Genomic DNA, 26,800 nt, shown 5'->3' on the forward strand with positions numbered 1-26,800 from the left:
CTGAACTTAAGCAATTTTTCGCAGGAATATAAAATTATCGTTTGTATCATTTAATGGAGGTCCTTTTTTTAAATTGTAATTTACAATAAAGAAGTCAAAACATAATGCATGTTCACGTAAAATATGACCCTGTCTTGTGGAAAAAATGGACCCTGTTTAATTCGATTTCAAAAAGGGCTGGATTAATAAACCTTTCTTTCCCGTTTTTTTTAGGATCCTTTAAAACGATGTTTTCATCATTTTTTAAATATTTATTTCATAGAGCACTGAGTATATGGTTTACATATTCGAAATTTCAAAAACAGAATATTAATGAATATTCCTTAGAAAAGAAATAAACGAATGTGATTATTGAATAAAGAATATATTATGTAATTAATCGCATTTAGAACCCTCTCTCAATCGTTTTGATCCCACTTTCCCAATCAAATTTTAATTATTCGAGAGAAAAAAAATTTAAAGTGAAAAATGTATAAGCACTAGCCATATTGGAAAATGTTGGTGATAGTTGTAGCGAGATAGCTGAAGTTATTTACGCGACGTCGTCTTTTTCAGTAGACAAGCTCAATCTTATATTTTGTTAATAATGGAATTATACTCCAGTGTGTGATGAAATCCCCGTGTTAAAAACCAATCCACAGGTCACCAATCAAATAACAGATCCACGATGATTGACAGCTCACGGTGTTATCACTCGACGCCGGGGGCGGAGCCAATTATTTAAATCTTCACGTAGATATCCAATTTTCTCCCTGATATTTGCATACGTTATAAAGTAAATTTTATCTCTTATTCACAAGACTTTTAAAAAACTCTCGCCTAAGATTCACTCACACGGAGAGAAAGGCACAATATACATAATCCAAAACTTTCTCCATAAGAAAAATCATCCTTGGCTGGGAACAAAAAGAGGCAACACATATTCCGAGAACGAAGTTTATCCGTATGTTACATGGGGACTGGTTGAAAGTCCGGAGCCAAATAGAAGCGACTGGAGGGACCGTGAGACGAAATATAAACTCTTCTTCGTGCCTAATCGCGAGTCTGTGACACGTTTCTGCTGGAGTTTCATTTACACATCTGCAGGAGCTGAAAAGCACGAACCTGTGTGTATTCTTCGGGTTTTTAACAATAACGCCATACTTCTACTATTACTGCCAGAATCTTAACCGTGCGTGATAATTTTCCGTTTTAATCCGCAAGCCACTAATTCCTTGCCCTAACTTTTTGACTTGTTTCCCTGCAATCACAGAAACGGAAATCATGACGTAAAATTAATTTGAAGGATTTTCCAGGTCACGTGATTTTGCTGCAGAGATGAATCCCTTTTTCGGTAAGATTTGGAAATTCATACCTTATTTTAAACGTGGGGCTTACGATTTTTTCGTCTTTAAATCTTCTATACTCGGAGACAGGGTATTGAATTATTTGGAAATCATTTCCCTTTTACACAGCAAATATTTAATCAAACCCTCTAATCAAATATCAGAAAGAGTTGAACATCTCTAGAACTTTAGTGATGTTCTAAATACAGTCCAATTATTGGAATTCAAACAAGTGAAAACTTTTCTTCAGTGCAATTTCATTTTTATATTTTAACGGGGGGGGGGGGTAGGGGGTATGCTGGGGATTGGGGTTCTGAGTTTGAATGAAAACGTTTTTATTCTATTGCACCTTATAAACTTGCACTATCAAAGCTCTCTCTCTCTCTCTCTCTCTCTCTCTCTCTCTCTCTCTCTCTCTCTCTCTCTCTCTCTCTCTCTCTCTCTCTCTCTCTCCCACTAATCAACAAATACAAATCTAGTTTCATCTTTCTGAAAACTTTCAATTTCATTTTGAAAAGACACTTTTTCACATCTATGCATTGAGACCCAACTCCAGCACCTGTGACATATCGAGCCCGACACACATGGATGGTTGTATTTTATGGACAGTGGAAACATTTTATTTACAAAGCATTTAATTATTTTGGCAGACTTTCATTCAATCATTCAATCCATCTTTACATACAACGTCCTGCCATTTTTGTTGTTTTTTTTTTCAATTCCACTGGTTTGTTTCAAAATTTTGTAAAACCGCATTGTGATCAGTTGAACATTAATTACCATTCTATCAATATTATATGAACATTTTCATTGAGTAAATATCAAGGCTGAATAGATTATGTTTGGTACAAAAGGTCTAGGCTTACATTTAGAACATAATTGTCCTATTTATCTCATTATTGGATTTTTTAATTGTATGACTTAGCACGTGCAATAGAGCAGGGGAAAATAAATATTTAAAAAATCACGTGAAACATAACCTAGACAACAAAATAATGAAAATGATATTCGTAATCATGAAAACATGACCAATTCAGATTTGTAGATATTCTGAAAGTACATTGTATACTATTATAAGGTCGAAACGTCTGTTATTTTTTTTTTTAAATGTTAAATCATAAAAAAAAACCTGAAATGCTACACGTTGTTTTAAAACTAAAATAGATTGAAATGTTTTAAATGAATAACTAGAATAACTAGAATAATTAATTTAGTGAAATTTTTTCAAATAATTTTGCAGCAAATAGATCATTAAATACAAATCAATTTCGATATATTCTATGCTTCTATAGAATTTTTATAAAATCAAATAAATGTCACCCGATTGTGTTTACATGTATATTATTTAGGTTACAATTGTTATTCTCATACTTTACTGACCATACATATATTCAAAGTTAGATTTTAATACGGAAATATAAATCACAATAATAGAGTCCCCGTCGCATAAACTTTATTTCTCATAAATATTCACGAAAATAAATAAATAAATAAATAAATAAACGAAGACATTTTTCCAGCGACCCCTTAAAGCTTCACAGGGGTTTCTTATCAACAGGCACTTGTGCTCGAAACTTGCTACAACAATTGTTATCGTGTGTTAATTTTAGGCACTTAGATAAGCGGAGTGAAACTTATTGTAGATTTATTAACCCCTGTGTATAGGGTCTTCTCAATAGAAGATAACCTCTCATAAACAAGGCACTTGGGTCCGTCTTATTAAAGCTAGCTTGCTCTGATCCGCAAAATGTCCAGAAATCACAAAGCTTAAAAGGGTCCTGAAACGCACCTCTTTCAGATCTCGCCAGAAAGGATGAAAAATTAATTACCAATGAGAAAATGGAGTTTTCGGGTCTTTTTCTCATTTAATCGGCATTCTGTACTTCCAGTCCAATACCTCACGCGCATTATTGAAGCGAATTAGTGTTTATTTATGCATGTAGCGATGCACGTGCATTGGGAATTCAACTGATAACACTGTCCGTATATTGGATGGAAGGGTCAGCGACAAAGCGTGTCAATCACGCATTAACATAATTCCAGCATTAATTAATTTCTCGTTGTTGATTTTTGCAAAACCATCATTGAAGACGAATTTCTTTGACATACATATAATTATGTTCATTAGAATTATCGAATTTTCGTATATTAATTGTTGTTGTTCATTGTATAACGTTTCAAATATATGCTTCAAATCTGACATGCTTTGATGAAGTAAAAAAACTCAAAATATTTTTTTTTTAAAGCTTTCATCAAAAATTTTAAAGAGGAGGGTGTCAAAAGCGATCAAGGGATTTTTTTCTTCTTTTAAGCATAATTTTTGTACATCTTATTACTGAATTCCACCAAATGGGCCGACTGTTCATTTGAAGGCAAAGCAATTTGTAAAAGAAAACTCTCTTTTTTTCTCTATTTCCTTTTATTTTTTTAATTTACCACTGTAAAACATGATATATAATCTGTAATTGCATTCGTGTATTTACACGGGACCGGGGTATAAAACGATTAAAAAAAGAAATGATTTACAAATAATTCTACAACTTCATACAATATTTAAAGGTTAGCTTGAATATTTAGATCTGACCAAAAATGAAATCTTCATGTTGGTTCTTTCTCGAAAAGTTCACGGGAACTTTTCAGACAGAAGCCGGAACTTCCCGAATGTGACACGAAGAAAAAAAAAATGAAATAAAATCCAAATAATATGTGTGACAAGTCGTACAGGGGTTATCTGAGGGTACGAATTGGTTTGTGAATGACTGATACAAGATGTTTGGAGGACCTCTTCACAATCACTTGAAATTCTGATCCGTTTAAAGAGGCTCTCTTGGACTGTTCGGCCTATAGGACGGCTGTCCCTACATGTAGCTTTTTATGAGAGACCGCTTAAAATCCGAGATGTGATCTTTATTGAAATAGAAACAAGAATTATTATTAATAACCACAACGGTTTTATTTTTGGAATTTGGTCACATCTAGTGTAGCGCAATGCTTTTTGTATCATTTTTTATTCTTGCATTTAACAAAGAGTTATGATATAAGTGATCATCAACATTTAATTGTGGAAGCTTTGTCTGAATGCAGATCTTATTTCCGGTTCACTGTCAATTAAATATATATGTATAATTCATACATGTACATATGTAAATTTATATGCATGATAGGGGGTAATATTAGTATGCCGTGACCGCTCCATTTATTGAAAAGTTTAAAACGAAATTCTTTGCTGACATTAGAAAAAATCTAAATAATCTAAATCTAAGTAGTGTCTTTTATTAAATTATAATTTGTCATGTAATCATTTTCAACTTTAGATTGAAAATTAATAAAAGACAGTAGTATTAGGGATTTCAAACTTGATGCATTTTTTTAAAATAGTTTTTTGAGTTTCAAAGGTTTTCTTCATAGATAAATCTATATAATTATATATTATCTCATATTGAAACAAATTATTTTTTTAAAAAAATCATAGATATTAATAATAGATTAATAAGGAAATACTTTAAAGAAAGAAAAAAGAAACTTCATTAGATTATAGTGATATCATTAAAGCTATCATCCTGTTATCCCGACGATCACTCGTAGTCTATCTTCAGAAATACAATAGAATCTCAGCCGCAAGTGTAAACTCTGATGCCCTGATGAAGAAAATCCGGCGATTAAACAACAATGCCGAGGAACTTGGGTAGAAAAATAATCAAATCTTGTGGACACAGGGCTAATAGATTGGTTAGGGACTTTAAAGTCCCCGACCACTTGAAAGTGAAAATTGATGCACCCGATAGGTCCCTTATTGAGATAAGTGTTCTGTCTTAAGTCGAACGGTAGAAATAGAGAATTCCCTGTATTCATATAGCACTCTTGATCGCCACTCAGTCAGCGATCAGACTGCGATGTGAAACTTCTTTTTCTTTCTTTTTTCTTTTTTTTGCTTTAGGGATGGGGTTGGTTGGGGTTGGGAGAATGGGGTTTGTAAAGCTTCCTCTCCCCTAGAGATGCTTACAAATATGCAGGTTTTTTGATCGTTGAACTGAAATATATATATTTTTTATATGTGCATCACCAAATATTTCGATTCTCAAAAACAACTAAACAAATTGACGTTGACACAGTATTTAGTGTCTATCTACAATGTACAATGCCAATATATACATGCACATTTATACATCGTAAACTTCTGGCTGAAATGATATAAATTTTACATTCATTGAACATGCGTGCACATCGTACTTAGCCATATTATAAAGAGTGGGCTTACAATTTTTATTTACAGTTGATGTGTATTAAAGTTTATCTTTTACATCTTACATTTACAGTTGCGGTGTAGTAAAGTGAATATTTACATCTTACATTTACATTTGGCGTGTAATAATGTGCATATGTACATCTTACATTTACAGTTAGCGTGTAATAAATTGTATATTTACATCGTGCATTTACAGTTGACGTGTTATAAAGTGTAGATCTTTTACATCTTACATTTACAGCTTGCGTGTAATAAAGTGTATGTTTACATCTTACATTTACAGCTTGCGTGTAATAAAGTGTATGTTTACATCTTACATTTACAGCTTGCGTGTAATAAAGTGTATGTTTACATCTTACATTTACAGTTGGCGTGATATGAAGTGCAAATCCAAGACGGCCGCCCGAACAAGACGCGAGAAAGAAAATGCCGAGTTCTATGAACTGGCGAAGTTACTCCCCCTGCCGTCCGCCATAACCAGCCAACTGGACAAGGCCTCCATCATACGGCTATGTACCAGTTACCTCAAAATGAGGACGGTATTTCCCGACGGTGAGTAGCCGCTGACAAACAGACAGACAAATTTCGTGAAACGACAGGCTTTCACACTAAAAGTAAATGCACGTAAACTTATGTTAAACTTGCTCAGCTTTACATGTAGGCGTTTGATGTTGTGTAAATTTTTATTCATAAATATATTAAGTAGGAACATTTAATATCCATTCAGGTTAAAGTCTTAATAAAATAGCTCTTAATAGAGAATAGAACTATGTTATTGGATATATTTGTTGTTAGACAACGGGGATGTCTATCAATTATTATGCAAATGGAGTGAATCCTATTATTCAGTTAAATATATATATATATATTAGCAATGTGAATGACACGTATTCATATTTCATGAAGGAATTCCTGATCAGTAAATTCAAGATTGCACTTGTCAAATCTGTAATTTCACTTTATATGAAGTTTCCACTAACAGTTCATCTCTTAAGAATCGAGGAATAGGGGATAAAGCATGGTGCGCACCTATTTACATTTATTTACATGACGTTTTAGGTTTTGTTTGAGATTACATCACCAATTTGAAAAAAAATTACATGAAAGCATTTGTAGAGGCTCATTTTATAAATAATGATAAATAATAATAATAATTTGAAGAAAAAAATCCAGTCACGGATTATGCCTGTTACTACGTCAGTTAATCAAGGAGGCTGGATGTCGACAAATTACAATCAGATGTACCTTAAACTTTTAAATAGGAAATTTTTTACCATAAACTATAATCTTTGAAAGCAAAAAAAAAACAAAAAAAACCCAAACAAACAAACAAACAAAAAACAAACAAACAAACAAACAAAAACAAATAAAATTTTATACGCAGGTCTTTGTCCAAAGGGAGGCATGTGTAAAAATAAGTTGATATTGCCATGACAAATGAATCCAGCTCACCCAAAATTGAATATCAATAAAAAAATATATATATATATAACAATTTTTTTTTCTTTTTGGGGGGGGGGGGTGGGGGGGGTTTTATATACACAATGGTCAATATATACTATAAAGAACTTGGTCTGGATTATTAAGGTACATCGACTTAGTTTATCTCATGATCACGACAGTAATTATAGTAACTTTCCGGTATAGAAATACCTTTCTGTGTCAGGTCAGGGCGTTTGGTCAGTATAGTCTGACCGGGCATTGTGTACTGTACCTTTAAGTACTTATATAAGTATCTTCATGTACATGTACCTTCAGTTAACACCATATAATTGTCAAAACCAAGCTTTTATAATCCGGAAAAAAGATTTGTTAATATAAATATACAAATAATATTGTTGTAAAATAGAACATATTAATAAAGTTTAAGAAGTGAATTGAGAATATTATGTAAATGACAGATTATGATTGATTTGATTTGAACATATTTTATTGTGTAAGTAACACAAAAGGATCGGAAACAAGTTCTTGCAACTTACAAGTTCCTCTCCTAATGATAATACATACAATATATACAATTGTCATAGTACATGTAATATTACATGTTACTTATAGTTATTGACTTTATAATAATTAAATTCATAGACATACATTTACAAAGTAATTGCAAATATATAGTAGATAACGTTAATGTACAGTATAGAAAGCAAAAGCAAAAAGGAATTTAATTATTAAATCTTCCAGACTCATTAATAAACTTTTGAACTGCTGAAAAAATAAAGCAGTTTGTATTGTAAGACAAATTGTCACTACCCCAAAGAAGCAAATGTGAGTTAATTAAAATTGTTTCATCAAGCCTATTAAAAAGTAATTCAAAAAGATTGTTTCTTGCATTTACATAATTCTTGCATACAAAGAAAAAGTGATAAACATCCTCCTTTTGACCACAAATACAATTGGGTGATTCAATAATGTTTCTTCTATACAGATCATAATTCAAAATACAGTTGTGTTTCAACTTGGTATGTAAAATATTAATAGTGCGTTTACCAAATGAAAAATATTTTGGAGGTTGAGGAATACTTTCAGTAATGTTTTTCTTGAATATGTTGAGAGACGTTGCTTCCCTAACTTCTAATTTGAGAGAATTCCATTTCCGAATGGTGTCAGGTACAAAAGATATTTTGTAAAGTTCTAATCTGCTGATTGGAACACTATAATTTTCGCTATTTCTTGTGTGATATATTGAGACATTTTTTGTTACGGGAGGAATAATATTGCTCAAGTACTCAGGTACGTGATTTGTATGAATTTTAAACATGGTTATTAATTTAGCCTTATAGCCAGATTATGATTATTATTTTCATAGTTTCAACTCATTGATCAATACATACATGTATGTCCACATTTGGACTTAATCGGAGTTGAAGCTTTTAAATAATAAGCAGTAGATGAGAGAATAAGTCGTTGCTGCTTTTGGATCTGTTCAAAGGTTTTCAGTAAATAGTGTGCCCCGGCATTTGTTTATCTGCGGAGGCTGTGAACGACAATGTTGGCCCACAGGTGTGCCCGTTGCGGACATTAGTATGACCGAGAGATAAGGTTAACAGCCGGAGAGTATCGCACGCGGCCTGATGGACAATCGACATGGCATCATAACTAACTAGATTCTTGTCACTTCTACAATATTATGACAGAAAAGTTGAGAAAACCTTAAAATTATGTAAAAGATCGAAATTATTTATAAGATATATATTGATTCACTGTATATACAGTCAGTAAACGTACGAAGAACATGGCATTTGCAATTTCATTCAATTATTTTTCAAAATTAAATATTGCTCTATAACCCCTAAAAAGAAGTAACGCATGTTAAACCCTTTTTACTTAAAGTCAATCAAAAGAAACACTTTTTCAAACGTTTTCTGTAATTCCTCTCCAAAATGTCTTAGTGCAAGATGGAAGGGAACCCCAAAATCGCAACGCACCGGGATGGACGTTTCTATGGGGTGATAATTATTACAAGTAATCTAAACCCATTGAAGGTGGCCTATCGAGGCGTGAATCGTACGGCCTCACAATACAGTTTAATTCTAGTTTACGGGGGCATATAGCACTTTACGATACGGTCAAACTGTGTCGATACAAGCAGTGACCAAATGGCGGGGACACGCCTCTTGGTTTTTCTTGTAATTTAAGATCTAAAGATAATTCATCTAGGACTATCTGTCGGCGAGTAAAAATGTGGACTCTCGCTCGCCGCTCTTAACGTGCCAATTCAATAACGAGCAATAAGTGTTAAGGATTATAGCGGCCCTGTTGTCTTTTTTATTGACATAAGCGGGCTCGACATTTCCAATAAAGATAGCCTCGTGAACACCTGTGTTGAGATTCCGTACCCAGCGTTCTTAAAATGTAAATTAACTTATCTTTGAGACATTTGTCACAGAAAATAGCTGACATTTCGTGAATTCCTTATTTATGACAAAATGTGAACTCTTGCTAACTATAACTTCACTATACCCTCTTTCATTCAAGTCTTGCTTTAGTAAGTTATTCTCTCTCTGTGTGAGTCATACGCTGTCTTTAATGTATTGTATTAAGTGGTGTGAAAAATAATGCAAATATAATAGTTGAATATATTTAGATTTTTAACCCAACAATCTGGTATATTATTCAAATATTACGTTACAAAGATACGTTATTTTAAAAAGTGTGTTGTAACTGACGTATATTTAGTTAGTGTCTATATTGACACGAATTGGACCAATAAAAAAAAGGGAAAATGGTGAATAATTTCGAAAATCCCTAAAACATGCCTTGAATGTTTATACGTACTTGCAATGAATCATCCTGAATCGCATGTATGGCATTTTGCTTTATTCAAGACGGGGACCTAAATTGTGCCCTTTTTATGAAAAACAAAGCAATCTCATTTACATTGTTATCAGAATCGAGCGACTAAATTAGAATGGTTATCACTGATCCTATTATATACGCAGTTTTCTTTCAATTTTTGCTCTAGGATGAAATTCGTTCCAAGTCAATGTCAACAAATGAGTATGGACCGCGGGGTACTGAGTTTTAACCTATCCCATAAATAACTTGTAATGCGTCGAGGGTAGGGGCCATTTTTTCCTTTGATATTCGCGAAATTCTCATGGGATGAAAGTGCAATGTTTAAAGCTGGTGCCCCTGCAAAATGACCCCAAATAATAATTTTTCTGAAATCAAAAGTTAGGTACTAAATTAAATTGAGAGTGTTTGCGCGTTTCTTATCAGTGACTGGGGTATCAAAAGCAGCGTAACTGTAGGTTATAAATCCTTTTATCAGGTTTACACGTGTGCACACTAATAATATTATTCTTTCGGAAAATTCATTGCATAAACGAGAGTTCCCACAGTTCACAAAGGTTTCAATAGCTGTAGAAGTAATTTTTGGGACTATATAATACATGTAGGAAAAATTGGCAGACGTGTTATATTATTAAAACTTGCAAGGATGAAACACAATTCTTGGTCTACATCTAAAGTCGTAAATCATGCATAACATGATAACAAAAAATCGAGCTTTTTTCAAGAGTAGAAGAACACCTTCATGTAATCTAGAGATACAATGGTCGCCTTTGCAATGGTTCATTGCAATAAAATAGAATTTGAAATTTTCTTGCAATTGAAATTAAGATTTTCGTTCATTACCATTGAACTCGGGACATCATATATGTATGCTGGCCATTGCTTTGCTAACTTAAACAGATGGAATCCCGGGAAACTGTCATTCGATATTTATTTTTATATGAAACCTAAGTTTGTCTCTTTCAAAATTAGGTGCTTTGAACAGTATAGCTTTAAATAAGCAATAAAATATTTATCTTGTTTTTAAAGCCAATGGCAGTAATATTATTAATATCCTAAATCCACTAGGATTTGTCCAAATGGGTCTATTAAAGAGAACTGAAGGCTTCTCTCACATGTAGAGGGAAATGGCCCGTCTTTTTTGCTTTATCGCTTAATTCTTTCTTGTCTTCGAACTTTAATCGCTCTTTTGTATATGTTATCGCTGAATCTCCCTCATATTATCACTGCTAATCTGTCACAGTGCTGCCGAATTCTGTAAACTCTCATGGTAAAGTTTTTATTAAAATGGACCCCCAACCCGTTAACAAATTGAAGGCAGAATAGTGGGCCTCGATTAGATAAATCTGATTTCCCCCCATTCAGATTATTTATCCCAAGGTGTCAGGAGTTTACATAGGGATTCTTGTCCAAGTTTGCTTTCGACACCTGGTTAAAATGCTCGCTCGCGTATGGCAAGGTGCGAGGAGGTAAAAAAAAAAAAACTTGATCGAAACTCTGGGACACAAGGTATTCCGAATGGATTGTCAACGACCAGATAACTATTTCCTTTCATTTCCGCCCCTACTCCGATGAGACGGACAGGTGCGATTGAAAAATAGCTTTTGATGGCGAGTGATACAAAAACTCGACAACTTCACTTAGTTCTTTTCTTGTTTCGGGGTAGGGGGAGCTAGCCACACGTGGTAGGAATTCAAGGTGGCCCAAGAGCACTTCTGGTTTATATAAAAATGCACTTCTAGCTAGGTGTACAAACACACACCAATTGTCGCGGTCACAGAAATAAAATAGTTATTTGAAATGATGTACATAAAAGTCAATTTATTTCCTATTCATTTATTGCATTAAACTTGCATTCAATTACATTTATATGTACATATATTTGTACATTATTTTAGATATGAATTTAAAAAAAAGAATTTATATGATATTATGAGATTTTATCAGACTTCTGAATGAGATATGTTGAAATGTAATTGAAGACTTATTTGCTTATTTCCGGGGAATCTTCAGATTTTCGAAAAATATTGTTCATTTTTAATGTCTACAGACACATGTTATTCACTCTAAAAATATTTTTGTAAATAGATGTTTTTGCTCAGTAATTTTTTTCTCTACACATAACGATTCATGAGGAATTTTGCTTCTATATTTTAAACATACAATTGTATTAAATTTCCTTAGTCTCATCTCCTTATACATGTTCTAATTAATTCATGAGAATAATATCTCTGAAAAAAAAACTTTGTATCTAGGTTTTTCCTGATTTCTACAACACGCACTCCTCGCCAAATAAACAAGACGTTGATTTAGAATATGAAAATGAATCATAGATCCTGTGGCTACTTGTACATAAGTAAATACTCCTCACCCAATTAACCAGGAATTGTTTAAAAACTTAAATGAGAAAGAATTAAAAATCATGTGAATAATTAGTACATTAGAAATATTAAATCCTTTCTTAAATAAACTGCATGCAAATATTTTAGCTTTCATGTCTCAATTTTGTTTTATACCTAGAAGCAAAGTTCTTCTGTTTCTGGAGATGGGGATACATAAGAGACAAATAATTGCCTCTTTCACCCAGCCTATTTAATTAAATCTTTTCAAATTACCGTTTGTTTTTAATCTTAGGAATACATGTAAATCTAAAAGCCTCTTCCAAACATTCGGTATTGAACATCAAAAATATTTGATTACGATTGAAATGGAAAACGCGTTAACTAGCAATTGGCAGAGAAAGGTAAAAGTTAAACTTAGCATATAAACGCCATGTTTATATTCAATTAAGAAAGAAAGGCGACGTCGTCTCTGCCACGAAGCCTGCTAGTGTAATCCTTTGGAAAGTCTCGTGTGAAATGAGATCTTGTTTTTGAATAAGGTTGTTTGTTTTCCCAAGACATGTTGTGTTCAGTTAACTCTGTTTAAAAAACGTAAAAAGTATTTTTATTATTTGTGTTAGATTTTTATTTATGCAAACATATAACATTTATTTACATGTTCAAAAGCGATAGGGACGAGTATTGCTGGTTGTAAAAATAGAATAATTTTACTTCAAATTTCTTGTCATGTGCTTGAGAGCTATATTTGACTTTCTACATCACCAGCTTTCAAAAAACAACTGGTTATTGCTTAGTTTAAGGAATCGTGTGTTTATCTTGTAACTTTACAGTAAGTATGTCGACCGAATTTCCTTTGAAAGTTGGAATAAGAACATAGGAAAAATGGGTACACATATATATATATGAACTAACCCACTGGATTATTATTTTGTCATACCTATTGTATTTCTAAGTTAAGACAATTCTGTGCTTATATAGAGAGATGGAAAATTAAAAAAAAATCATTAAAACAAATCCAAATTGAATCTCAATAAAAATACTAATTCCAAAATGTTGAAGACAACATATATATTTCTGAAAATATTTTAGCAAGCAGGATTGTTCAAACTCTATTTAATCAAGTGCCATCTAAATTTTAACAAGTTAAAAAACGGGATTAGCACTGTCTAAGAACCCAGATCGGGGAAGCATTAAATCATATCTTCTCCACTTTTCCATTCAACTCGCTTTTTAAAAGCGGAGAAAAAACAGAAGTTCAAATATTTGATGAAGAGAAAAACTTTATTATGGTATACGAGGACCTACAGCAAAGACTGAACGGTCTCTCTTTTTTGACGGTGTCCCTCGTAAAACACCTAACCAGTCGCTATTGACATTGAATAATAATATAAATATTGAACTTGCGAATCCCTTTATGGGTGATATTTAATCTCCGGAATCTGTCCGTTCGACGTTTCCGGTTTCAATGTTTACTTAGCCTCTTCTGTCAGCGGCTTGCGGAGACTCGATAGTCCATATTGAAAGATTTAATAACATTTTTGCAATGTTTCAAAATAATTAAAAATAATGATGTTGAGACGAAAAAAATATAGGTATATTAAGGGCTGAATTCGAACTCTGCAATTTATTCACTTCATTAGCAAGATTTCTCAACTGCTAAAATTAGTAGACAACTGAACAAAAACCATACTGTGCCTAATAAAATAAATTCCTCTTGTAAATATATGTTGTGTAAAAATTTATCACAGTTAAAGATAAATGTAAGTAAAGAAAAACATACCTTGATGGATCTGTTTATTCAGTTTGCACGTAGTCATTTTCAAATGCCATTCTAATATTAGATATATTTTTATGAACATGGCATATTAAGACTAGGGAGGATGAAGCGACAATATTTTTAACATTATAACTTATTCAAACTTTTCCAAATGAAAATGACGATTTAAATGAATCAATTGGTGTTTTGTATTTCAAGATGGTTTTATATTGACGAAGTTGAAGGTTTAAATTTCTCTCTCTCTCTCTCTCTCTCTCTCTCTCTCTCTCTCTCTCTCTCTCTCTCTCTCTCTCTCTCTCAGTGCATGTCATTCATATAAATATAAGTTTAAATAAAAACAATCAATTAAATAAAAATTATACATATATATATATAAAAGTAAAATTCTGCGCTTAAATTGACACAGTGATGTCTGGTTCACTATAAATAGCCAAACTAACAGAAAAATTTGGTTATTTTATAGAAATAGCGCGCTATTCCGCATTCATCAACCCATAATTACTGTGCAGCACTGGCTAACGATTTATCCATTTGTCGTATTTATCTTGCTGTGATATCGGAACCCCGGGGAATTTTCATACAGAACCAATATGTTCCGATGAGTACATTTTGTTAACCCCGCGCGCGGAATTCACGTGTCGTCTGCTAAGCGACGAAGCTCAATTGAACATACACAATTAATTGGAAAACTTGGACCGACGTTGATTTTGTGTAGAAATTTGATTGAATTCCTCATTAAAACGCCAATGCTTTGACTTGTGTGTTTCATTTAAATAGCTTTACACAATTAACGAGCAGTCCGCTGGCGGACGTAGACATTCCGAATACGACAAGTTGAATGACGCGAAATATTCCGGTTTGAAGACAAAATAAAAACAAATCAACACTTACTGTGGCATTTTTGGCATTTTTTAAAAATAAAAACAAATCAACACTTAATTTGGGATTTAAAAAAAAGATGTTGTAATTTTCATTTTTATAATTGAAGTTAACAAATCGACACTTAATGTGGCATTTTTTTAATAAAGATTTTGCTTTAATTTTCATTTTCATTTTTTTTTATTTGATTGTGCAATAACAGAAATTAAGTTACTTTTATTTTCTCTTTACAGTCAATGAATCAATTTGTTAAAAGAAAAGTGTCAGGTTAAACAATATACAATGTATGTTTTTTTATGATTCATGTGTCACTTGGCCATTGCAAACAAAATAAAACCTATATTTCAATATATATAACATCACAAGACCAACAATTATCTTTTACTTTAATAAGCGACTTTCTCATTATATATCTAGATTTTTTACGTCTGAAAAAATTAATTCATTATATGTTTTCAGAATTCAATTTCAAACAAATAATCATTTTTTCCACACGTGATTAACCTTTCTTCAATGTTAAATACAGAATATATTTCTTTAAAATACCTCCACTCTTAAATGTGGTTGTTTCCAGAATTCATTCAAATCTGAAGACAGTCCATACGTCAAATATACACAGAAAAAAAGGGGGGGGGGGTGTAGTTAATACGCAATTAATTTGAATTTACATGTATGTAAAATGAAATATGCTTCCAAGTAGTACATTCCTGCAGGTTTGAAAAAATTCGGAATCCATCCAAATTTTATCAGACCAGGAGCTACAGACCTGCAGCTATTTGTTACGTGTCGTTATTTTTTTTTAGCAAATAGAATGGGTAAAATAAAAATATACATTTACTATGCACAATGAATAAGAAAATGTGTTGTGTAAAGCTTAATTAGTTTTGTTCTGACCCATATTACAATGTTAAATAAAATTCAAAATTTTATGCTGACATTTTGATTTAAAAGGAGAGTTTTTTTAATTACCAGTATTTGTTATAAATTCAAGACATTTTCTTTGATGGTATTAAGAACTGACGATTGACGAAATCAATATTGAAAGTCAGTGATGTCGATCTTTAGAGAAAGGGCTTTAAAGGTTCATTCATTTGCATGCTTCTTAGTTCGGTTCGCTGAAAGTATGTATAAAACTCTCTAATTATGATAATTGGGGATGATGAAAATACCTTTAAAGTACATTTCTGTGAGAAATTGTACTTCGTGAACTATTTTCTGTACAATCTTTGTTTTGACCAGAACTTGTATAGTTCAGAGTAACTTCAATGTATATATGTATCAGAACTTCTGTTCTTTTGAAAAAAAAGTTATTTTAATACAAAGACACATTCAGTTTGACATTACAAAACACATGATGTTTACTTTGACTGTCGAAAATATTTAATGTAGTAAAAAAAACAAACAAATGAAAAACGTGCAAGTGTGAGGGAAATCATTGTTTTAATAATCACGTTAAATCATCTTATCTAATCTATAACATTTACAACTAATAGGTATACGGTCTTCTGTATTCATCATGCTAGGCGCTCCTCGTCTAAATACTGTAAATTCATAATTAAACGCGAGGAATTAATATCTGCTTAAAATCGCGAGAAGCCCGTCTTGCGAATTTTAAAGTCTCGCTTTTAATTTTGGGACACATGTAAACAACATGAAACTAAGATAAAATTTCGGCATTCGCGATTTTATGTTCTGGCGATTTGATGGTAAATCTTTGAATCGCGGAATTAAGTACTCGCGTAAAATAAGGAATCTACAGTAGATGTGCAAAAGAAAAAATGTTAAACATGGACCGTTTTCTTTTTTTATTACCCTGACGTTTTCTTTGATACTTTGATAGAAATGACATTTTTTATATTCTGATTAAGACGTAAACATCTATGGTATTTCTTAAGAAAACGGAATGTGAATCATGTAAAAACTGACAACACTGAAATCTACACGATCTAGTTCTAACCAGTTTTTCGTTTCTGTTTTGGGTTTCAGGACTGGGAGACGGGTGGGGTCAAAGGTCACCGCCCCGGACCCTGCTGGAAAAAGAGCTTGGATCTCATCTTCTTCAGGTACAGCGTATTTCTCCACTTATTCCACCTCTTCCCTCATTTTTCCGTCTAATATTTCAATTGATTTTTTTTTGGGGGGGGGGGGGCGGTGAATAGATCGTAATCTGAGGACCTAGATATCAAAATTTTCAATAACCAAAGTTAGAACCTCAACTTTGTTATATTTTTTTTCCGAAAAAAACCTATGCAAAAATCAGTAACGTATATTTTACTTCAAGTTGACTGTTCCCCCCTCCCTCCCTCCCCCCCCTCTCTCTCTCTCTCTCTCTCTCTCTCTCTCTCTCTCTCTCTCTCTCTCTCTCTCTCTCTCTCTCTCTCTCAGAGGTTTGGGGTATCGGATTACCATACATACATCTAACTATCTTTATTTACGACCACGGCTATCATATATCGCCCCTTGTTTATAATTCAAATGAGTGGTTTTCTATTCCCAGCCACGTTCAGTATCTAGTTAGGGAAGCTTTGTTTATATTTATTCACTGGTCGGGTGCCGGTAAACTTAATTTTGATTACATAAGGTGCCCCTAAGTTCAGGTGAACGGAGAGTTCTAGCAACTATATCATGAGAAATTGTGGACAAAGAGGAATTAAATTTGAATAAATAATCCCGCACAGCGCTCATTATACATATATTATATGTGCTATATCCAGTTGTATATTATTTTATACAAAAGAATTGCGGTAAATCGTATCACAACATATGGAGACGGTGAAATAAAATTGATCATATATTGCATTGTAGATGTAAGTTACATCGTGCAAAGAGCGAATCAAAACTTTTTATTTTTGAGAAGATAAATTTGATATATATTTTTTTGTTAAAGTGTTAATATTTGTCACATAAATTTTTGAATTCTTTTATAAAAGTAACAACATATTTTAATAAAATCGCAAAATTATTTGCAACGGTTTACATAGTTGTTTTGCAAAATTTATTTAAATAGTTAAAATTGTACGGATTCTAAAATTTATATCTTAGAACTTTCACTTGCACTGTGCAGAACAACTATTCTAACAAACATTGTTCTATGTATATATTCTATTCTTCTCCACCAGCAATATAATTTTTTAAGGAAACTTTTAGGGCATATAAAAAAAGAATCCACTTTTACGATATGATATTCGCAAATGTATACAGTAAATGAGAGAGAGAGAGAGAGAGAGAGAGAGAGAGAGAGAGAGAGAGAGAGAGAGAGAGAGAGAGAGAGAGAGAGAGAGAGTTTAACATATGTCGTATTCAGTAGTATCAGTTTCTTGCAGACGTTATGGACTCGTGAGTCTGAATAAATCGGCTTCTTTCTGACACACTGAGTGACAGAGAGACAGGGATGTAGGGCCCAGATAAGATGGACACTGACGTTACCCACAATTCAACTGTCAGTCTTTAAGTTTCATCAAAGCAGTTCATAAAGAAATATAGTCGAAAATATTTTTTGATAAAGTACAATGTAGCAGGGCTATATACATATTTTATATAAAACATGGAAGATGACATTACAGGATCAAGAAAATTTGCCATTATTTTTCTCCTTTAATCAACTTGTTAACACGCCAACGATCATTCTAATTCTTGCCCAATAGAATTTCTCGCCGTTGAAATGAAACGTCACAATATAATGGCGAGACTAGGTACTCGACAAAAATTGATCTAAGGAAAGAATTGTTAATTGGAACTTTAATTCGATTTTTTTCCAACTAAGATAATACTAGTAAAACACGCATACATATATGTGTACAGAAAATACCACGTTTGTTTATTTTTTTTTAAATTTGAAACAAATTCTACGATGAACAAACGTCGGTAGCCACAGAACATATAGTGTCAGCGGTGACAGTCGAGTTTCTCTCCCGACTAATTATAATCCGCCCTGGCAGATCCTACGTTTCGCTATCGGAAAGAACGAAGGAAAAGCTACTTTTAATTACATCTTATCCTCGCATTTTTCCGGCAAAACAGATAAAAGAACAAGAGAGTGACTTTGCGTGTTAACCAATTACTTGCCTGATTGTTATTCGGCGCGGAGCTGTTTTTCTGTCAAAGAGAGACTTCCTATTTAATGCGAAATTGATTTTGTTAAGGATCCGCATTTGATATAAAAGACGTTAATGCGTTATCTTTTTATGATAAAACGCTTATAATATGGCCTCATTGGTACCAGACCAGAAGAAAGCAATTAAACCTGAAACGTGCAGGGCCGCTTATGCACTTGGGGCTATTTGAACAATCATGGAGTGCTTATTGTTGTGCCAAGTGTCCACTGGAGACAGAAAAAGTTTGATTGAGAACCAATGTCAAATAAAGAACTAAGTCGATGCTTTAAGACTTAATTTGTGACAAAATCTGGATGAAAAACGGGGTCTTTGACTCTCCTCTTATTTGGTTTAATGTGATACAGAGTAAAATATCAGTAGAAGAACCGACGCGGGGTTGATACTCTTTTTTGCCACCCGAAACAATGTCATTAAAGACGCTCGTTCAAATTTTACTTTAAATATCTTTTTCGTTATTGCTGTTGAGTGACGTTTACTTCAAACAACAACATTGAAGCCATTGTCTATACGAACATTTTTAACACGGTCATTTCGATATTTTAATTTTTTTTTTTAAAACACAGATAAGGCATTGATTATAAAACATTCATAGAAAATTAATGGTAACCATATGTTCTGTGCCCAAGTAGTGTGGAAGAGATCTGACCACTTTCAAGTGAAATCATTTAGTGAATGTATGTCAACCGCGTCCTTATTAGTTGGACCTTGATACTATAAAACTTAATGTGCCAATTTGCTGAGGGTTATTGTTTTAGTATGAAGTTAAAACTTTTGTAGAACTTATGGCTGTCATCTTATTCTTATTGTAAACTTAGTAAAATTAGATAGTATACCTAACACTGTGATTTCCCTTTCTTTTCAGACATTGGATGGCTTTATCTTTGTCGTTGCCCCTGACGGGAAGATAATGTATATTTCGGAGACTGCATCCGTACACCTGGGCCTATCACAGGTAGAAAGTTCTTTATCCGCTCCTTGTGTTTTTGTGAATAATTATTATTAATACTTAACGTATAAACATTGCACTAGACATGCGTAATGAAATAAATTGTACTCGTTTGCTTTAAGGTATCCGATCCATAATAGCCCCATATTCAATAAAACTGGATGCAAAACATATATGTATAGGCTTAATACTCAGTATACTTGGACATGGTTTTCATGTTTAAGTATGATTATGTAAGAGCGGAATTTGCCATAATATACCGGTATGACTTTTTCCTGTTTTTTTTAGAGTCCCCTCTTCCCTTTCCTTTTCATCTCTGGTTTTAATTTTCAATAGTTTTTCCTTTTCCAAATTATTTAATACATAATTTCACAGATGCATTTATTGATATTCTTAATATTTCTTTTTTTCGTTTTCTAAGTGCAATCTTCATTCATCAGTTACTGCGTAGGTAATGAGATTTTTTAAAATTTCTTTTGGAAAATCCTTTTCTTCTCTAAAATACTTCGAATTGATATCAAAGTATTTCATACATGACGGATATTCAAGGTTATAAAGTAAGGTACATGTATTCATATGATGTAATATATGAACCCAAATAAACACTTCTGTGTGTTGGCCATGAAATTACTTCTTACTTACTTCCGGTCACAATTATTGAATCATGTACGTGTAATGAACACAATATGATAACATAGAATCTGAAAGACACAAGGTATAACCATGTTGATTATCCCACGAGTTCATCAACTTGAAAAAAAACTTTAAAAAAAAGAGAATCACGAATAGATCTGAAACTCAAGGGAGAATTGCACTTTTTTTCTTTTCTTTTCTTTTTTACAGAGTTTGATTAACTGCGAAGTACATGCCTGTACTCACAAATATACAGTAACACTGTCTTACAACTTAGTCTTAAGATACTAAAGGTTGTTTCTTAACAAGAACGTAATGCTACTAAGCATGTATTTGTTTTGTGCTACGTGTATTTTTAAACCCCTTTCTTTTGTTGCTATGCTGTTTTTCCTACATTAATTTTCCTAACTTGTACATAAAATTGTCCAGCTTATTCTATCTTTGATATCTGCAATGGATGATGTTACATTTACAGATTGAGTTAACAGGAAGTAGTATTTTTGAATACATTCACCCTTCCGACCACGAGGAAATGACAGCTGTCCTTACTTATAGCCCGACTTACTCAACTTCCTGTCTCCCAGGTAAACTTGCGCATCTCGGAACTTGAACTAATCAGGCAGCCATTTTGTTTCAGAGAGCCCCCGGTTCTACTTCAATCACGTAACCTTGACGTTTCAGTGTCAAAAATAAGCTTTGTAATAGATAGAAATAAAAATATCGATAATAGACAATTATTCTATGTCATGGTGTGTGTCAAATGTAAATTTTAAACATAAAAATTCATTTTTAAGTCAATTAAATCATGCTATTTTTTTCACTGAAACGACAAAGGGTAATTCGAAAGTAGAAAGTGAAAGCTGGAACACCGGAAGGGGAAGTGAATGGGAAAGGTGTAATAAATAGTCGAAATGTACAGGCTTTTATGTTCTTCTAGGTAGAACTGACAGGCAACAGTATTTATGAGTATGTTCACCCGGCAGATCATGATGAAATGACTGCGGTGCTCAATTTTCACTCCTCCCCCTACCCATGCTGTTATAAAGGTAATTGCTGACAAATTAAGCAGCTGCTAGGTCTGCTATTCATGTATATTGTTTTAGACCTCGCTTTGTGACAGATATTTCAGTTTTTGTCATACCAATGAACAAATAGATAAAATCAATGCAGAAACACTTCCACATTTCTGTCTGTTATTAAATCTGTTCTCATATAGCACACTCACTTTGATATTCTTATTTCTTACGGGAGTGCCCCTGGCTGTACATCTATCTAAAAAAAAATGTTATAGGCATATATTATCCTATTACAACTGTGCGATTTTGTCCCAAACGAATTGTACTAACATACATATTTTGACCAACGACATTTGAAAAATGAAATCTCAAATGTTTATCATTACACTAATAATTTACCAGTATACGTAAATTTGGTTATCGAAATACACGTATTCATTGAAATAATTAAATAGAAATGAGATCCTTTAAAACTTGGTATTTGCTTAACTATGATACTCAATAATACTCTCTTTTCCGATGCTTGCAACCAGTATTACTTTGATGTGGTCCAGTTTTCAAATTTTCCTGCAGTTTTCAGACTTTATATGATTTTCTGCACTCTAGTTGTACATCTTTATGCATATATTCATGTAATACTTCTTTTATATATTTTGTTTAGTTCAATCTATCAAATAACTGTAAATGTTCCTTGCAATAAACATACTATTTATTGTATCGAAAGATTGAAGGATATTACTTAAGTTACATATTACAAGAACAAGTACACGGTAGGCTTTTATCCTAGAAAATGTTCTTTTAAGCCAACAATTTCAAAATTCTACAAAAAATTAAAACGGTTAAATTGATTAGTTAAAAAATGGACCATCACGGTTTATGGCATAATTGTTCTGTTTTTAGTCATGCATAGATAATTTATGAGATCAAACCCTGATACTTGTATATGATTTTTGATTAATTACGAGATTTTTTTCTTTATAGAGTTTGAAGTTGAGCGCTCATTTTTCATACGCATGAAATGTGTACTTGCCAAAAGAAACGCTGGTCTTACCTCCGGTGGATACAAGGTAATCGATCGATCAATCGATCAATCGATCGATCAATCAATCAATCAATCAATCAATCAATCAATCAATCAATCAATCAATCAATCAATCAATCAACCAACCAACCAACCAACCTACCACTTTTAATCGATCGAAAGATCACCTGTCAATCGATTAAGAAAAAATAAAGTTATCATTCAATTGCTTTAATTTGCTATTTAATTAACATTCTGAATTGCCTGTCTGTCGAACATTAAGGTACTACAATGTTGCTTGCCATCAAAACTAAGATACGAGGAAACATTGTTTGAATGTTGTGAATATAAATTTCGACACAATCATTCATGTTTACATGTACTTGTATATACAATGTTATGTAAATCCAAACTTATTGAATGGCAGGTTATTCACTGCGGAGGCTATTTGAAAATCAAACAATTCAACATGGAGATGTCCCCTTACGAGGGATGCCAACAAAATGTCGGACTAGTCGCTATTGGACATTCACTTCCTCCCAGTGCCATAACGGAAATGAAGATGTTTAGCAACATGTTCATGTTTCGTGCAAGCCTCGATTTGAAACTCATTTTCCTTGATGCGAGGTATTTGCTTTATGTTTAATTTTAAAAAAGGTGTATATTGTGTGTTTGAAATTTTTAATGGTTATAGTGAAATTTGAATATTTTTGCTAAAAAATAGATTTGTATGTTCTTGATACAGGGTCGCTCAGTTGACGGGTTATGAACCACAGGATCTGATTGAGAGGACCTTGTATCAGTATATTCACGCCTGTGACATCGTGCACATGAAATTTGCTCATCATACTCGTAAGTATTTATGTAATTATATTTTATGAAATATTGATTGTATTAAAAAGTAATCTGTTTGTTGATTTTTTTCTGTAATGTCATGTACTGTGATCATTAGCGATAATGAAACTCGATTTTAAAATAAAATTAAAAAAAAGTATACAGAGAGTTAATATATAGGCGCATGTATTTAATTTCGAGAATTTCAAGAAATCATTAAAACTGAAACAGTCAGTAAAAATCAGATTGCCCGTTATTTTATGTGATTCAATAAAAATTAACATATAGACATATATTTCAAGATTGAAAATTTAATAAATACAACCACGTTTTACCATTTTTTTAAAAAAACTTTTTGTGAGTAACCAAACTTTGTGTACAGAATTGAATAGATATACAGTATTTCCCTGCAATTCTGTTAAAACATTTTAAATAAAACTTTTTGAAGAATACCCCAATGCTTTATTAGTTTAAAAAACAGCGCTCACAATTTATAGATAGTGTCTGCTTCAATTGTTTGAAAATCAAGGAGTTTAAGTTGCGATCGCGAAGATTATTGCTACTAAGAATTTAAGTAAACAAACTTTGCTCTTTTGATTTTGTTTAATTTCCATAAAATTCAACGTCTTCGGTTATTATTTTGGAGAGGGGTAGCATGTCCTTTCAAGAAGCACGCACGATATGAATTGCCATATGGCGGGGTGCAATGACACCTGTCGGGTTCGATATTCAAACAAACTTGAATGTTTTCTGAATACCGACTCCGATACATCCTGCCTGGATACTTGCTTTATCTTGAGAATTACAATTCCGTCAATACTTCAGTTGTACTTCAGTCAACAATGAACCGAGTTATTTAAACTGAAATATATCCTGTTCAAATTGACACCGAGTCTTGAGTTTAATTTGTTACGAAATTTACTTGACTAAGCTGCATTTTACTTCAGTTTTATTGAAAGGACAAGTCACCACGAAGTATTACCGCTTTCTCGCCAAAGATGGAGGATGGGTCTGGATACAGAGCTACGCAACAATTGTACATAACAGTAGATCCTCCCGCCCTCACTGCATCGTCAGCGTAAACTACGTTCTAAGGTAAAAAATAATATTAAAAAAATCGAAATCCGAATTTCGTTTTTCCAATAAAAAAAGTACAAGTTAAACAATTGTTGTTTTGTGATTTGTCGTATAAAAGCGCAAATCCCATTTCTTAAAACATATTTTTTTGTTTTATCTAGTGATGTAGAAGCAAGAGGTCTTCAAATCCAACTCGAACAAACCGTTCAGAAAGACCTGTCACCCTTCTCCACATTATCGGGAAGATCGCCTGGAAAATCCAGGTCGACGAAATCCAAGCATCGACGGTCTCCTTACTCCCAAAGCACAAGCAATCAGGAATTTCCAACTGAATACGAAATGGTTCCAGAAATGTCTTCAAGCGACTTTTGCCAAATCATACAACCCAATACACATTACGAAGATCCCATGAGGAAATTCGAACCCCTTTATGGACCTGCGTACCCTGGTGTATTTCATCCCGATTACTTCCCTCATTTTCCTTATCATTCATCAACTCAGTCATTTGCAGACGAAAACCTTCAATGTAAAGTAGAATCGGAGAAATTTTACCCGTACAAAAACATGGACCATCTTTCGTCTTGTATGAAATCATCTAGTCCTAAACTAACTCATATAGATGCTTCAACTGAAGGCAAAACGAATGTTTCGCCTCGTTTTGAATATAGATCTGCAGGCCCGTGCTCACGTAGCAGCAGCCGTGATGCTGTATCCGGTTATCCATACAGCAACCAATCAGAATCCTCCACGTCAGAAATTGACGTTGGTAACGAAGATATCGAAAAACGTTCGTCTTTTCAACAAAATCATGATACCGGTCAAAATCAAATCAAAGAGGAACAATCACCGAAAGCTTTCCCGGCAACTGACAATCATACACAGTCACGTGGCGTTCAACAATCTGTGATCATGCGTCATAGGCCGAATATCGAGGCCGATGTTATTCAAGACTCGCAACAAAAATCCATTCACAGCCAGGTCAAATTCGCAAATCCCGAACTTGGACCAGAGCACCACTTTCGGAGTCCACTATTTAACGAGAATGGCATTGGAATGGATGTTCATACTATACAAGATAGAAATATTAATGCTCAAGATATCTATTCGCAATGTATACGTGCTTCATGTGCATATAATTCATACAATAGTCCCACAGAGTATTGTCAAAATCCGATCCCGACCCAAAAACATTTTCCCCCTGTTCCGCAGCCGGGCTATGCTAGTGTCATTGTGGACACTCAACAATATCATTTGGCGAACGGTTATGTACATTAATGTAATTCTGTTGTGTTTTTACCGTTTTTTCCCTTTTAATTTGTCCGTTTTGTAATTCAAATGATTAATATAAGAAACACCTAATTATTTCAACCCCAAGAAATATTTTTTTATTTTTTTTTCAAATTATTCAACATTTGTCTAATACACTCAGCAAAACACCTTAATTGAGGGAACGCATGTTTGAAAATATCCAAGTTTGAAAGTTTGACATGTAGCCTTTTGTACAATTTTAAACAAGAAAATATCAAGAATCATTTATTCAGTACTGTATTAAAGAAATTGCATGGACATATTAAGATGATACATTAACTAAATGCATTCATATATAATCGGAAATACTCTTCTTAATCAGATGGACCGGTATTGTCAACACCATCCGTTTACTGATAAAATAAGTAACGGGTTTTATATATTTGAAAGTTAACATGCAGAAAAAAATCTTATTTTCAAATTTGTTTTGATTTGGTCTCCTTGCCAATCAATTGGGGAAAGTATAATTATCTTTGTAAAAGATGCATATAGTTAGACTAGCTTATGATAATGTAATTATATTACATTCAAAATTTAGAAACAAAAATCCATCATGATTGTATGGTGAAATATTTTATTATGAAATATCTTTTTACTTGAAATGAGCATATGTATTTTCTTCAATTCAAATTTTACGACAAATTTGTACATGAGAATATGTTTATGAAATACACGGCATGTATTTTACTTTGTGAACATTATATAAGGGAACATTTTCGAACTTAGTTTTTTTTCTCAGTATGATAATTTATGATACTAGACCTAGGATTTTAGACAGGGTTTGATTCTGTTGTTCTGTTGCCATAATAAAAAATACTGATGTTGAAAAAGTTTGTTTTTTGTTTTTGAGCATTTAATTTTCCTCATGCAATTTATCAAATTAAGGTTGCTCGATGGTCAACAAATTAAGCATCAACCATACCTCGAAATTTAAGATATCATTATACTCTTAGCCATAAAATGTCTTTTTAAAAAATCAAATTAA

The 26,800-nt window shown here is 32.9% G+C and overlaps 1 protein-coding gene across 2 annotated transcripts; it reads left to right on the forward strand.

Moving 5' to 3' along the window:
• On the forward strand, positions 1-26,648 carry LOC128185596 (single-minded homolog 2-like). 2 transcript variants are annotated; one of them, XM_052855186.1, is made up of 10 exons: positions 1-1,333; positions 5,939-6,123; positions 16,852-16,928; positions 19,843-19,932; positions 21,497-21,605; positions 22,557-22,642; positions 23,024-23,223; positions 23,342-23,448; positions 24,378-24,525; positions 24,669-26,648. In XM_052855186.1, exons 2-10 carry the CDS (start codon positions 5,949-5,951, stop codon positions 25,780-25,782), a joined length of 2,106 nt encoding a protein of 701 aa, XP_052711146.1. In that variant the 5' UTR covers positions 1-1,333; positions 5,939-5,948; the 3' UTR covers positions 25,783-26,648. The 2 variants fall into 2 exon arrangements, with proteins under 2 accessions (XP_052711146.1, XP_052711145.1); XM_052855185.1 differs by lacking the exon at positions 21,497-21,605 and adding an exon at positions 21,035-21,143 and having other exon boundaries at positions 2-1,333.
• Positions 26,649-26,800: the final 152 nt, after the last annotated feature.

The sequence above is a fragment of the Crassostrea angulata genome, chromosome 5, assembly GCF_025612915.1.
Source record: "Crassostrea angulata isolate pt1a10 chromosome 5, ASM2561291v2, whole genome shotgun sequence".
Taxonomy (NCBI): domain Eukaryota; kingdom Metazoa; phylum Mollusca; class Bivalvia; order Ostreida; family Ostreidae; genus Magallana; species Magallana angulata.